The 14394-nt window shown below is 38.0% G+C and overlaps 2 protein-coding genes across 2 annotated transcripts; both read left to right on the top strand.

The window, feature by feature from the left end:
- Positions 1 to 247: 247 nt before the first annotated feature.
- On the top strand, positions 248 to 6239 carry polr2g (RNA polymerase II subunit G). The gene is made up of 8 exons (XM_030145840.1): positions 248 to 387; positions 600 to 709; positions 2341 to 2500; positions 3010 to 3060; positions 3171 to 3236; positions 3426 to 3497; positions 4852 to 4885; positions 5887 to 6239. The coding sequence occupies exons 1-8, from the start codon at positions 376 to 378 to the stop codon at positions 5898 to 5900; spliced, it is 519 nt and encodes a 172-aa protein (XP_030001700.1). The 5' UTR covers positions 248 to 375; the 3' UTR covers positions 5901 to 6239.
- Positions 6240 to 6355: 116 nt separating this feature from the next.
- Positions 6356 to 12602, top strand: eef1g (eukaryotic translation elongation factor 1 gamma). Its single transcript, XM_030145836.1, has 10 exons — positions 6356 to 6463; positions 7302 to 7460; positions 7667 to 7730; positions 7930 to 8072; positions 8212 to 8355; positions 8457 to 8586; positions 8982 to 9186; positions 9915 to 10087; positions 11421 to 11545; positions 12241 to 12602. The coding sequence occupies exons 1-10, from the start codon at positions 6452 to 6454 to the stop codon at positions 12397 to 12399; spliced, it is 1314 nt and encodes a 437-aa protein (XP_030001696.1). The 5' UTR covers positions 6356 to 6451; the 3' UTR covers positions 12400 to 12602.
- Positions 12603 to 14394: the final 1792 nt, after the last annotated feature.

The following is a 14394-nucleotide window of genomic DNA, read 5'->3' as shown; positions in this document are numbered from 1 at the left end:
TTTCTCCAAATACTCGTAAATAAATGTTTTTCCTCTCGTTCCCTGACAGACATTACTCAGGGCTCAGACATGCGCAGCTAGCCTCACATATAAATCGGCGATTCATATGCGAGGCGTATTAGCTTGTGAGAAATAAGATAACACCACATATGTGTTATTTTCATCCCTGCGTTTCTCTAAATACCATTAAATAAACGTGAGTCGTGCTCTCATCTCCTGTTAGACAAAACTCTGGGCAAATAATTCCTAGTCGCTATGACCCCGTGACCCGGAAACTGCTTTCATTAGAGACGATTTCATTCAACTTCAAAACGTAGTGAAACATTTCTTGAAACGACAAAACGATTCAAGATAGGGTGAGACTTTACATCTGAAATGTTTTACCATGTAAGTATGACTATTAATTACCGTGTATGTGCTGGCTAATAGCACCGTGCCGATGTTTTGTTCATCACCGATGCTTGAACGTGATCGTGGCTCGGTGGACAAAGCTAAAGATACCCAAACAAACCTTTCCTCGCATTCTTTTGTCTTGTATAACAGCCACTGCTTACAGAATCAACATTAAAATATTTATGTTGCTTTTTACATTAATACAGATTTCTTTGGAGCATGAAATCTTACTACATCCGAGGTATTTTGGTCCTAATCTCCTCAACACCGTGAAGCAAAAGCTCTTCACAGAAGTGGAGGGCACATGTACCGGCAAGTAAGGGACAAAGTACCGTCTGTAAACACAGTATAATTCCAGTATTTTAGGCTCTTGGTATATGCTTGTCTATGTCCTACCATTTTAGATAAATTGTATATATGCTTGTTAAATGTTATAGGAAAAAAGTAAACAAATGTGAACCTCCCTGTCTTTTTATATTGAACATACATTTGGTTTAACACTGTTTACAACCTTGGGGTCGCCTGGAATTTCTAGTAATTGCTAAAAAAACAAAACAAAAAAACGTACTAATAAAAAAATGCATGGTGAGTTGAGAGAGAGAATCACAGGAAAAGACATGACAAACAGTGGAGCTGAAGCTGCAGCTCTTTCATAATTCATAGTTTGAGTTCTTGTTTGTTCAGTATTAGTTGTCCTCCTTGTAAATCCAAGCTGGACTGACTACATATTCTGACCAAGGAAAATAAAATTCTCACTTTGTGCAGTAATCTACACCTGGCTTTTCTGCCTCCGTCCATAGTAATAGACATTATATAGACTAAATGTCCTCTAAAACTAATGTTTATTTACAACATAGTATAGCAAACTATTACATGATCAAAAACAAATGAATTTTAGCCAAAAAAAAAAGTCTCCATTTTGAATGTCTGGGGTCACCAGAAGTTTTTGATTTTGAAAAAAAGGTTGGGAACCACTGGTTTAACAAATGAGTCACACTCTGGTTTGCCTCTTTGTCATATGGTAGAACTATCACAATAAGAATTTTTATTTTATTTATTTTTTTACCTTATCTACATTGGGTGTCCCTGTCTTTTTCACATTAGCATCTAAGAACCAAGGCAGGCATGTGACTGACAAAATATTTGTTTGACTTTTGTCAGCATCGGAGTGTCACTCTATTAAATTATTATTTTTTTTCTTAATAGCTTTCCTACACTTACACAATAAATAAATACTAAGATTACAGTATGAGTTATAGTATCAGTGGGAATTTTTCAGGTATTTTTATACAAAAAATAGAGAAAACCAAAGACCACGTTTTGTCTGTGGTCTGTACTAAACAACTACACTCCCTTAATAAGAATGTGATTCATACCATTGCCCTGTGCAGATCCCATGACACAATTTAATAAATTTCCTGTTCCATCCCATTCTTGTTTTATGAATATTTTGAGAGGGGAAGTAGTCTGGATCACGTTGTTTTTCTGGCACATCTAACAACTGCATTTCACAAAAGATATAGGCCTATTTTTCATCTGGATTTCATTTTATTCCATATTTCCGGGTCAAATAGCCTATTCATAACTAAAAGAAACTATTGTTACTGTTGCTCTTTTTTTCCTCTGTCCTGTGCTAAATACACGATAAATAGCTACATTTACTCCATCCTCATGGAATGCTACAGGAATCCATGGGATTCCCATAAAATTAATGAAAAAAACCTGTGTATTTGTAGGTGGGAACATCTCTATATTATTACAATACTTCATTTTAAAGGGTATGCTGTGATACATTTTACATTTATCCAAACATTTCTGCTGCTGTTATTTGGATATTGCAGTTTGCCACATAGACAACCCATAATATTTCAGTTGTGTACAGCCTTAATTTGCATACAGTGTAGATGCAGTAGGCCTGTTGTAAAGATGTTTATGCTTGCCTCTCAGGTATGGCTTTGTCATTGCTGTCACCACCATTGACAACATCGGAGCGGGTGTAATCCAGCCGGGCAGAGGCTTTGTCCTGTATCCAGTCAAGTACAAGGCCATTGTGTTCCGGCCGTTCAAGGGGGAGGTTGTGGACGCTGTGGTCACACAGGTTAACAAGGTATAAAGCACTACAGTACAACTAAAGTGATGATAAACATGAATGATGAACCTAAAGCATTTAATTTTTAAAGGTGCAATATATGACATGAGAAGGAATTTATATGTATTAATATTTTTTGGTATTTGCAAAGCTTGAAAGGGTTTTAATGCACCATGAAAAACTCAGCCCTTTCCCCAAATGTCTTGCTGCCTACATCCATGATACATCTACATTTATTTCTTCCTAGGAGCCATGTGCAAGAATCATAAATACAAACTTTTGAAGCGCATGAGTGAATGTTACACATTGCAGCTTAAAATGGGGAGACGTGAATAACTGACCTATATAACATTTTTTGCTGCAGTCTTTGTTGAAATCTCTTTAGCTCTGCCACATAACACATTTCTTTTCTTGGAATTACAATGTATTTTCTTCAACTTACTAAAAAAAACAAAATTTTAGTTAACCAAATTAATAGTGAGAATTTTGATCTATTTAACGTTCATATATAATATAATTTGTTTCAGGTTGGATTGTTCACAGAAATCGGTCCCATGTCTTGCTTCATCTCTCGTCATGTGAGTTACCTTGATATTTAGACTTTGGTTGAATTGGTTTCCTTTTATCATTGGATTATTTTTAAAGTGTATCATCTAACTACATTTCTTTCTTTTTTTTTTTTTTGCAGTCTATACCTTCTGAAATGGAGTTTGACCCAAACTCAAATCCACCATGCTATAAGACAGTTGATGAGGTATGAATATTAATATTTTAACTGAACTTTTTTGTATACTCTGCCTAAAATCAGTTAAAAACCATAGTACTGTGCTCTCAAAATAAGGATAGAGAGCACAGTATATTGTCATAAATACTGCTATCACTTCAGCCAGTAGTGCTCACTGTCAAAGTACCACTGCTATAAAAATGTGTGATTCTCTTTAAGGACATCGTGATCCAGCAAGATGACGAGATCAGGCTAAAGATTGTGGGTACAAGAGTGGATAAGAATGACATTGTAAGTGTTTCTTAGATTTTTGGAGCATTTGTACATAAACAGTAACTATGTGACAGGAAGAATGCTGAGAGATAGAATGATGTGCAGCAAAAGTTCCCAAACAGACTGAACCTAGTGGGCCTCATCTGGTAGTGCATATGCTGAGCACTGTAACAGCAGGGATTCGGATGTGGCTTAGGCTATGTTTATATGTAGCCGAGTATTTTTTGAAATGGAGATTTCTCCTTCGCTGTTTAAGTTTAAAAAACCCGTAGAGACGTGAACGTTTTTGGAAAACTCTGCATTTATGTGGCCCCATATATCTATATCGTCAAGAGCATGCCAGGCCTGTAGATGGCAGTGTAGTGGGATGATCAAGTACCATTAACCAATTAGAATCCTGAAAAGAATCACAACGAAACATTACTTCGACCTATGGAGATTGTAGTTTTCCTGGTTCCGCATCCGAGACGTGTAACCTATACATTGCAATGCAAATGGATAAGCCGGTGACTTAATTTACAATCACAAACTGCTTTTCTGATGTGACAGAGGGGATGAAAAAGGGGTTGAACCCTGAGTCGAACCATGTTAGTTCTGTAGTCATTAACAGCTGCATCTGTTTTTCAGTCGTGTTTTGACTTTAGTTCATGAAGACTGCTGTGCACAGATGTAAATGACTTCATTTACCTTCTACTGAACTGGACAGAACAGATAAAGGATAAACAAATAAAATAAACAAAATATGAAGTATGACAATGTGGAAACACTTGATTAAAAACCTTATTTTATATCAAGTAAATACATGAAGATCCTGTTAAGCAGATGTAATTGGCACTAATTAGCTAAGATGCTAACATTCATTAGCACCACACTTCCTTATTTTCTCATTTAATCCTTGTAACTTCACTTATCAGCTCCATCCTCTTCCTCTAAACTGGATCATCACATGTGAACTTAGTGGAGTATTTCCTTCGTCCATTTGAGAATCTCTGTTTTCCCGTTTCCCTTTATTTACACACAAACATGAACACAGAGATTTGCTGAAATCTCCACTTTGGCTGGAGTTATTAGAAACCTTCATTTACTGTGTGCATGCCTGTCATTGTGTAAGTGATAGGCATAAACAGACAAAAATCATCGGCTACGTGTAAACGGCCCCTTAGACCTCTCATCTTTCCTCGTTATGGCCACCATAATTATGAAAATTAATGTGTAAAATATAAAAGTAATTGACTATTTTTGCTGAGGACTGTTAAATTTCTATAAATTTCATCACACACATTGCATGTTATAGCGCAAATGTTACACAGTAATTTGCAGAAAAGGTTTTAATTTCAGTTTACAGTAAATTAAGTCTCATCTTCTTTTTCAGTTTGCCATCGGCTCTCTCATGGATGATTACCTTGGTGAGTATAACATGGGATAATACAACCTTATGACATGTTTGGTGGGGGTTGGGGAGCAACAGGTTTATACTGGTAAAATGTTTTACACACTGTAATTTGCATTAAATAATAATGCTCAGTTAAAGCCACCGTTGCTACTTCAATAGATGGTTTTGAATGTTTTTGTTTTAAATGTAATGATGTTTTTTTTTTTTATTTATTTATTTATTTTAAATATGAATATGATACAAGCTTCCTGATTACCACTATCTGACTTCTCTGCACAACACAACATAGAAATGAAAATTCAAGGAAGCATAAAACCATGATACACACAAAAAGAAAAGAAAGAAAAAAAAAATCATATTCAAAAAGGAGTGAGAAGAAGCATAGCTTATTAGCTCTCACCCCTTTGTCTAAACCAACAATATGTACATATATACATACATACATATACACCCATATACATACACATCTATCCATCTATACACATATACACACACACACACACATATATATATACACACACACACACACATACATGCATACATATACACATCCACATATACCATATACACATACACCTACATATACATACATACACATAAATGCATATACACACATTACATACCCATGCGCATACACTTACATATACATGTATAAATTCCTATATACACTGTTACATACATACACATATACATTCACATAGGCTTCTCTGCCTCTAATCCATATGCCATATCAATAAGTAAGGGAGAATAGTCAGTAATGATAATTATCACTTATAACTGCTAAACAAAATATTTTTGTACATTTTTTTAAACTGGATAATATTTGGACTTTGCTTGGGTTCCTCACTTAGATTGTTCAATAGCTTAACACCAGAAATTGATAAACAAAAGTTTTTTAAGGTTGTCCTGTTTTTGATTTTGAAGTTATGTTCCCCTCTAGTTGTAATTTATTTTTTATGTGTAAAAAAATATTTGTGCTCTATCATTTAACTTGCTCTGTGCTTTGTGTTTCAGGTCTTGTGAGCTGATTTGGCCTCGTGGAAGCCCATTTCTAAGGGGACATTTTATTAAGCAGTTTAGTTATTTCTATGTTAAAATAAATATTTTTCTATGATGATTAACATTGTGTGGTGAAAGGTAGTGACGAGCCTTTGATATTATTTTTTTTTAATTAATCATTGCAGCTTACATTAGTTTTAATCAAAGGAAATTTAAAGATTTCACTAAATTTCAAGGAGGAATTTGTTGTACAGTTTAGCAGAGTTTGGGAGTTAGTTTGCTTTCATATACAATTAACTTGCATCTTAATGGCACATTTGTTTTTTGTACATGGATTGGAATAAATAATTTTATTTGTTCTTACTGTATATTTGCTTTCTGTCTATTTTTTGTACAAAGGTTATGTGTGGGCCTTAATTCACCTGTTATTTTTACCCAAACTTCAGTTGTGTAACTACATCCAACCAGTACAATGCCAGATGAGAAATGTGAACGCGCATATTTCACGTGCGTGCACGTATTGTGTCCGTAAATACGTCAGAGGAGCGTGCCCTCGTTCTTTCTTTCTCTCGTCCTGAAGATGGCGGCAGGGGTGAGTAAGATGGAGAGATGGCCACTTGTGGATAATTTGTAAGCTTTTCTGATACAATCCGTATAATATCAGCTCCATCTGCAGTCCTGGTGAACCCACTATCATGTATACAACGTGTTGTGCTTGTAAATTTGCTGTTATTGGGTTTATTTTTAAAGAATTTCATTCAATGCTCATTGAAACCAACATTAGCTCCGGCTATCTGACGTTGCACTCAAACTGAATGACGCCCCTGTACCGGGCCAGGCTTGCGCCACGTTATCATTAGCTTTTTTTCACACTGTGACAACTTGCCGAAACATTTATACGTATATTAAATTTTACGTTAGTGCTGGTGTTGAGTTTGTGTAGTCCTTAGGTTGACAAGCATGCTAGCCATCAATGTGAAATCAAGCTGAAAAACTACGGAGTGTATTACCGGTGTTGACTGCTAACATTTAAAGCTAGCTAACAGCCACGTGAATATAGCTAGGTATTGTTGTTTACGTGGCAAGTAAAGTTTGAGTTTAAATTTGATCTTGGTAGCTAACATAGATTAATGTGTTAACATGTTACAGCTTCTCCCTACATTGTTGTCCATATGTAGCATCTGAATTTGGTTGGCATTGAGTTGCACCAGGAACGCATGCATCCCGGGTATAACTAGGTTTGTGGCCTAATTGGGAAATTTCCATATTACCCAAATAAAGGGCCTATGTATATTTTCACCACATTAAACTTCTCAGCGTTGTAAAGTTAACCCTACCTTTGCTACCATGCTGGAAAACCTCACAGTTAAATTTTCACATTTGTGTGTGTATATTTTGTCATAATTTCAGTGTTGTCTTCCTCTTTCCAGACTCTGTACACGTATCCAGAGAACTGGCGGGCCTTCAAGGCTCAGATTGCAGCCCAGTACAGTGGCGCTCGCCTCAAAGTTGCTAGCAGCCCCCCTGCCTTCACCTTCGGGCAGACAAACCGTGCTCCTGCCTTCCTCAACAACTTTCCACTGGGCAAGGTGAGTGCAACAATCTGGTAGTGATAGGACTGTCACTGTTGTGCACATTGATGTATGATTTTTGGGTTCACTGGGTCACAGTAGTCCTTGTTTTGGCGTCATTATGGCAGTTAATTGGTCTATCAAAAGATGGTCTCAGTACCTCAATTTTTCTGTTTGGGTGAGATTAACTCAAACTTATACCCAATTTCTACTTGTCTCTGCAGGTACCTGCCTTCCAGGGAGATGACGGTTTCTGTCTGTTCGAGAGCAATGCCATTGCTCACTACTGTAAGTGATAAATCTAAGATTTCCATGTCTTCAGTAATGCGGCACAAAACGTTCTAACATGTCCTGCTTGTTTGCCATGCACTCTGCCAGCAAAAGTAGTATATTGACTTGTTCACATAGTACAGTTGTCAGTAGTTATACCAGTCATTAATGCTGGCCTACAGAAATGTCTTACAATGTTTTCTTACTTTAATTGCAGTGAGCAATGATGCCCTGCGTGGTGCCACTCCTCAGGCTGCTGCCCAGATACTGCAGTGGGTGAGCTTTGCTGACTCTGAGATCATCCCCCCAGCCAGCGCATGGGTCTTCCCCACTCTTGGAATAATGCAGTTCAACAAGCAGGTGTGGAAATCAGTGTATTAAATCAACTGGCAGCCTTACTTTTTTTGTTTAAACTTGAGAATAGGATATGTAACAGATTCAGTACTTTTTGTGTCTTCTAGTCCAGTGTAATCACCCCTTTTTGTCTGGGTCCCTCTAGGCTACAGAGCAGGCCAAGGAGGATGTGAAGAAGGTCCTCACAGTGCTGAATCAACACCTGAACACACGTACCTTCCTGGTGGGTGAGAGGGTCAGTCTAGCTGACATCACTGTGGTCTGCTCTATGCTCTGGCTTTATAAACAGGTATGACAAGCACTATGAACATAACATGCTTTTATACATGTTAACTTTTCTTTGTGAAACTCTTCAGTTTTACGATCATTCCCTATGTTTTTTGTTGGTAGGTTTTGGAGCCCTCTTTCCGTCAGCCTTACCCCAATGTTACCCGCTGGTTTGTTACCTGTATTAACCAGCCACAATTTAAGACTGTCCTTGGGGATGTAAAGCTGTGTGAAAAGATGGCTCAGTTTGATGGTGAGTAATAAGCAAAGAAGTGAGACATGTTAAGGGTGCATGCTGGCTTTGCAGCTTACATTAAGATTTTTGCTCCCCCCCAGTTGAACTGTTCTGCAAGCCACAACTGCTTAAAGAAGTTGTTGTCTTTAAGTGTGAAAGTTCACTGAAATGTGCAGCGTTTACTTGCATATTTATTAAGGTGAAGAAAAAGCTTTTGGCAGAAAGATACAAAATGTTGTTTGTACATAAATTTATGATTGGATTAAGATGAAAAGTAATAAAATGAAGTGCAGAGTTACTTTAGTTCATGAAACATTCTTCTAAACAGATGTCATTGCTTGTGATATTTCACAATTCATCTCCAGTACTTTCCAGACTTGAGCCTGTTTTTGGTTGTTTTGTTGTTGCTGCAGCCAAGAAGTTTGCTGAGATGCAGCCCAAGAAAGAAGCCCCTCCTAAGAAGGAGAAGGGAGGAAAAGAGGCAGCCAAGCCCCAGGAGAAGAAAGAGAAAAAGAAGGAAGAAAAGAAGCCTGCTCAAGAAGAGGAGATGGATGACTGCGATGCAGTTTTGGCTGCTGAACCCAAAACCAAGGACCCATTTGCACACCTGCCAAAAAGGTGTAAAAATCAAGCCCTCTATATACCTTACACAATTGAGCAAATAAGAACCTAAACTGTCAATGCAGGCAACTTGTCTTGAAAATCCAGCATTAAATGTTGCTTTTCTCATAAGTCCTTAATTGCTTATCATAAGTGATATTGCATAGAAATCAATATGCAATTGAATAGCCTAAGTGTGCCAGTGTGTTTTGTCTGCACACTGAGACAAGAGTTGCATGCCTGTAATTTGCCTTCCATGTGGAGAACATGGGAATTGGCCTGTCTGCTAGTGATTAGCTATCTTTGGGGTCAGCTAGATCCCCTGTCTTTGGGCAAGGCAGTGTCTGATTGTGGCACAAAGTCTTAATCTGACAGGGGAATAGAAAGTTGAGACCATATTCATCCCAGTCATCTCTTGTAAGTGAGTCAAAAGGCTGGTTCATGCTGTGGCCACATTTATCAAATATCACATCAAGAAATTTAATTAACCAGAGGCTGTTTGATCAAAGTGGGGTAATTTACAATTTTGCACAAAATTTTCTCAGTCGCTGGTAATTTTGTAAAATTAAGTTTGTGGTAACATTTATCTTAATTAGAATGGAAAAGTTAGTGACTTCATGATGCACGGCACTAAAATTGGCATCGTGATGCTTGACTATTCAGTCTTTGCTTACATTATTACCAATACATTCTACTTCATTGACAGGAATTTCATTTGTGCCAACCTTTCTTGTTTTCCTCTCCAGCCCATTTGTTATGGATGAGTTCAAAAGAAAATACTCCAATGAGGACACCTTGTCAGTCGCCATTCCCCACTTCTGGGAGCACTTCGACCGTGAAGGCTATTCCATTTGGTATAGTGTATACAAATACCCTGAGGAGCTTACACTTACATTCAAGAGCTGCAACCTTATCACAGGTGAGACTCCACCACTTCATGTTTAAAGACCATCTCTGTGTATGGCCCATTGTATTTGTACAGTTTTTCTTTTTTGTGGTGATGGGACACTAAACAGGTTTGCTAGAGAAACATAATGTTTGACACAACAGTCTTTCAAATTTTCAGACTGTCTCTGTGGTTTGGCAGGTTACGTTCTCTACATCTGTCTGAATCAAAGGGGATTTTGAGCATATGGTAATACTTGTGTTGTAAAATTACTGAAATGTGGCCTCATGTAGATTAGAGGTAGGCTAATTGAGGGCTCGCTGCTCTTGTTATATCAGTCCTTAGACAGAAATATTGTCTTCTGTTGTTGGATTATGTAGACACCAGAGACCGCTCCTGTATGTAAACAGATGATTGGGTTAATTATTTTTAGTGGTTAAGCTTGTACAACTAACTCGGCTATACATAATGTAGCTGACTAGATGTCTCAAAACAACTTGGTTATTTTGGGTCTATGTTCCATAATGCTTGGCTAGTCAGGAAGGTTGATTTAAGATCACTTTTAGTGCATGTATAAGTCTTTCACAGCCAGTGTGCCAAGTAGAAATCGCTTTTTAAAAACTTAACCTCAGTCAGAAACTGCTCCTAATCAAGTGTGGAATTCCCTGTCATTGGGCAAGGCAGTGTCCAATTATGACACTAAGTCTTAATCTGACGGGGGAAGAACATAGAAGACCATATTCATCCCAGTCGTCTCTTGTCAGTGAGTAAAAAGGCTGGTTCATGCTGTGGTCACATTGAAACTGACATTTTGGTACCAAATGAGACTGTGGGCACCTCTTGTCCTTTGGTTGTAGCATTTTCAGTGTCTGGAGAGCAGGTTACTGTGGAAATTGCTGGAATCTATATTATAAAAGCAAAGTGGCCTCTGTATGTGTGTGTGTGTGTGTGTCTCAGGATTCACACAATTTGGGAAGAGCTGACTGCTGCAGTTTGGCATACTTAGGTATTGTTGGTCAAGGAACAGACTAGCGAAAATGGCAAGTTGATGGGACCAATATTTTGGGAGATATTACTAATTTTGGAATATAGTTGCCTTACAATAATGTTGCTGTACCCAGAACACTTTGGCTGGTGACTGCTGGACAAATGCAGTACGGCATGCACAAATACACAACGGCATAAAAACTGCCACATCTAGAACATGTGGATCCCCATGGGTCAACACGTTAGTTAAAACATGTGGTGTTCCCAGTGAAGTTTTTTTTTTTGTTTGTTTGTTTTTTTGAAGTCAATAAAGTATTTGGTGGCTTTTTTGTAAGACTAAAAATACCACTGACTCAAACCCTATGGTGTCTTTCTACAGGTATGTTCCAGCGCTTGGACAAACTCAGAAAGAATGCCTTTGCCAGTGTTATCTTGTTCGGCACCAACAACGACAGCAGCATCTCTGGAATCTGGATCTTCAGAGGCCAGGAACTGGCTTTCACTGTAAGGATTTAACACCCCGAGTTGATAAACACACTTATTGCCTTTTTGCGATTCAGAAACTGTCAAATCACTAATTTTAGAGACATTGGTTTGAACTTCTTTAAACGCGAGTACATGAAAATAACATTGGTACATCTGTAATTGTTTGGCACTATACACCATTTTTGGGTGGGTGGGGAGTGAGTTGTATTCATCCCCTGTCTTTGGGCAAGGCGGTGTCCACTCATGGCACCAAGTCTTAATCTGACAGGGGAATAGAAACGTAAGACCATATTCATCCCAGTCATCTCTGTTTGAGTGAGTTTAAAGGCTGGTTCATGCTGTGGCCACATGAAATGAGAATCAAGTAAAGATGTGCAGTTGACTTTAAATCAGAGCGGGTAGTTGTCTCTGTGCTGCTTCAGCTGGAACCTTTTTATCAGTGGCTAAAATATACAGAAGCCTGAAAGTACATGAGAAGAATTTTAATGAACTTGTCAGTTAATGTTGGAAGTATTAATTTCTTGGAATTGTTTATGCATATTCTGTGGCTTCAATCATCTACTTATGAATGCACATGTGATGGTCCAACGATTCTTCTAAATAAGGAAGCATGAGTATCATCTGATAATCTGATACTGGTTCTTTATCAGTTTTATTTAACCTTAGGGGAACATGCTCCAATTCAGCTAAGACATTGTCCTTATTTTCCCCAGCTGTCTGAAGACTGGCAGATTGACTATGAATCATACGACTGGCGCAAGCTGGACCCAAACAGCGAGGAGTGCAAGACCATGGTGAAGGAGTACTTTGCCTGGGAGGGAGACTTCAAGCACGTTGGTAAAGCCTTCAACCAGGGCAAGGTCTTCAAGTGAGAGGACACTGGGATAGTCTGAACAAAAGCACTATGCGCTTCTGCTCTCAACACTTCAAACTTTCGGACTCTCAGCCACCACGTGCTTACTTACCTGCAAAACTGACTTGGAATGACGATGTTTGACGATGCGTGAATTCTGTCTCAGTGGCCCCAACTGTTTTCTGGTTGACTTGCGAAATAAAGCATTTTCCACAATGCCAACTATTGGGTTTGGCTGTTTGTGATTTTAAGTTTTTTTTTTTTTTTTTTTTTTTTTTTTTAATTATGCTTAATTGGTAACAAGGTTTACTGTTTGCATTTCCCCAGTTCAAGTACCTGCCATCAAAGAATACTGGAAATATTTATGATTTCACACATGTCACTGATTACTAGATTTAACGGCTAAATCTTAATTTGCAGTGGTTGACATTGCAGTCTTGCTACCATGATGTAACAGTGTAATAAATCCTGTCAGTTTGAGTGTGAATACAGGTGTAGCGGTGCATCTGACAGTACCTTGTGGTGTTTCAGTATGTAGGTGAAGGTGTGCTGTAACTATATCTAGAATATATGCTGCATTCCAAAGTGCTGGGAGGTGGGAACTTACCGACATCCAACTAGGTAAAATGCATTGTGCTGTTGAAGTCAGAGGTCCTAGTTGCAAAGTGGGGCCAGATTGAAATACCCCGACTTCCCCTTGAACTACAGTATGACGTCAACACAACAATGGCGGCGCACAGTGTGCAAGTTTGAAATGGAAAAAAATTTACAATGTATAATTAGCTCATCTGTCATTTTACTTCTATCTCGTTTGTGTATATGAGAACACTACGGTCAACAGTCAAAATGCCTCTTCAGTAAGAAAGCAAATAAAAACTTAGATCTGTGATCCTCCATATTTGTTGTTTATGTTCAATGTGGATAGTCTGCAATGCTTTAGGGTGGGTTAAAGTTAACTCCAAATGAGATCTATTCTATTTCCCAGCACTTTGGAATGCAGCAATAGTCTATATCTAGAAGAGGTCAGTGGAAGGATTCCTCACCTTGGTGTAAATTTCTATGACGTTGCACTCAAAATACATTGTTTTCTTAAAGTAAATATAAACACACTTGCAGATTATTAGGTAATCATTTGGTATGCAATACTTGGAAGTGTTTCCTAGAAGAGCAGCTGTTCTTGTAACTCGAAACCGTTAGAAGCCAAACGGGATGAACTGGTGCCGCTCTGTTCTGTTTTTCCCTGTAGAGGGCAGGCAGAGACTTCACATTGGACGCTGTTTGATGTGATAAATGGAGAGCATCCAACAGAGCAAAGAAAATTACTGGGCTGTGGTTTGCACAAAGACAAGAATGTCCTCTGTTTAAAACCATGGGTTCTTGTTTTGATGTTGCTTATGTCTCCCAAAGAGACAGCCTGGAACAATTCTGTATTTAAAAAAAAAACAAACAAAAAAAAAACTTGGCATTGGTTCCCACTAGAAATGTCATCTCTAAGGACAGAGGTCATGAGGGGTCTGTAACTTTTTGTTTCCAAATCAAATTAAGAGGCTTGAAGCTTTGACTTTGTGCATATTATATTTTTTACTTGCATAGGCCTACACGTTATCATAAATGTGCCATAATGTTAGTGAATATTTACATTATTATATAGATCTAACATGATTTTTCAGACCACACCCTGCTTATGCTGTTTGTGTTTGAGTTATCTGTTGTGGAAAGGTTAGTGTTAATAATTGTGTTATTACAGCTGCGTGGAAAAGAGGATCTTACATGTTCTGTGTAGACATGTCAGTCTGCGTTTGTATCACACTTCATGTCTAAACTGAGGCTCAAATCTTTCCTCAATGATTTCCTTCTTTTGTTTTGAAGAAAAGCTCTCTACAGCTTCATACCAATCGCACACAGGCACATTATATCATATTCCAAAAACAGACACACCCAACTTTAATGAAAGAAGTACAATGCTTTTGATTAGTTCTTGATTGTTCTCTCACCTGTGGCCTTGCTTGCCCTT

This window comes from Sphaeramia orbicularis, chromosome 10 (assembly GCF_902148855.1).
Source record: "Sphaeramia orbicularis chromosome 10, fSphaOr1.1, whole genome shotgun sequence".
In the NCBI taxonomy this organism is placed as follows: Eukaryota; Metazoa; Chordata; class Actinopteri; order Kurtiformes; family Apogonidae; genus Sphaeramia; species Sphaeramia orbicularis.
The sequence above is the reverse complement of the archived record's forward strand: the minus strand, read 5'-3'. Positions and strand labels throughout refer to the sequence as shown.

Bases quoted from the DNA above. Each gene is read 5' to 3' on its own strand.
- polr2g (XM_030145840.1), top strand. The intron at 3,061-3,170 runs GTGAGTTACCTT...TTTTTTTTGCAG, and splicing joins CTTGCTTCATCTCTCGTCAT to TCTATACCTTCTGAAATGGA. The intron at 3,237-3,425 runs GTATGAATATTA...ATTCTCTTTAAG, and splicing joins GCTATAAGACAGTTGATGAG to GACATCGTGATCCAGCAAGA.
- eef1g (XM_030145836.1), top strand. The intron at 7,731-7,929 runs GTAAGTGATAAA...CTTTAATTGCAG, and splicing joins CAATGCCATTGCTCACTACT to TGAGCAATGATGCCCTGCGT. The intron at 8,073-8,211 runs GTGTGGAAATCA...GGGTCCCTCTAG, and splicing joins TAATGCAGTTCAACAAGCAG to GCTACAGAGCAGGCCAAGGA.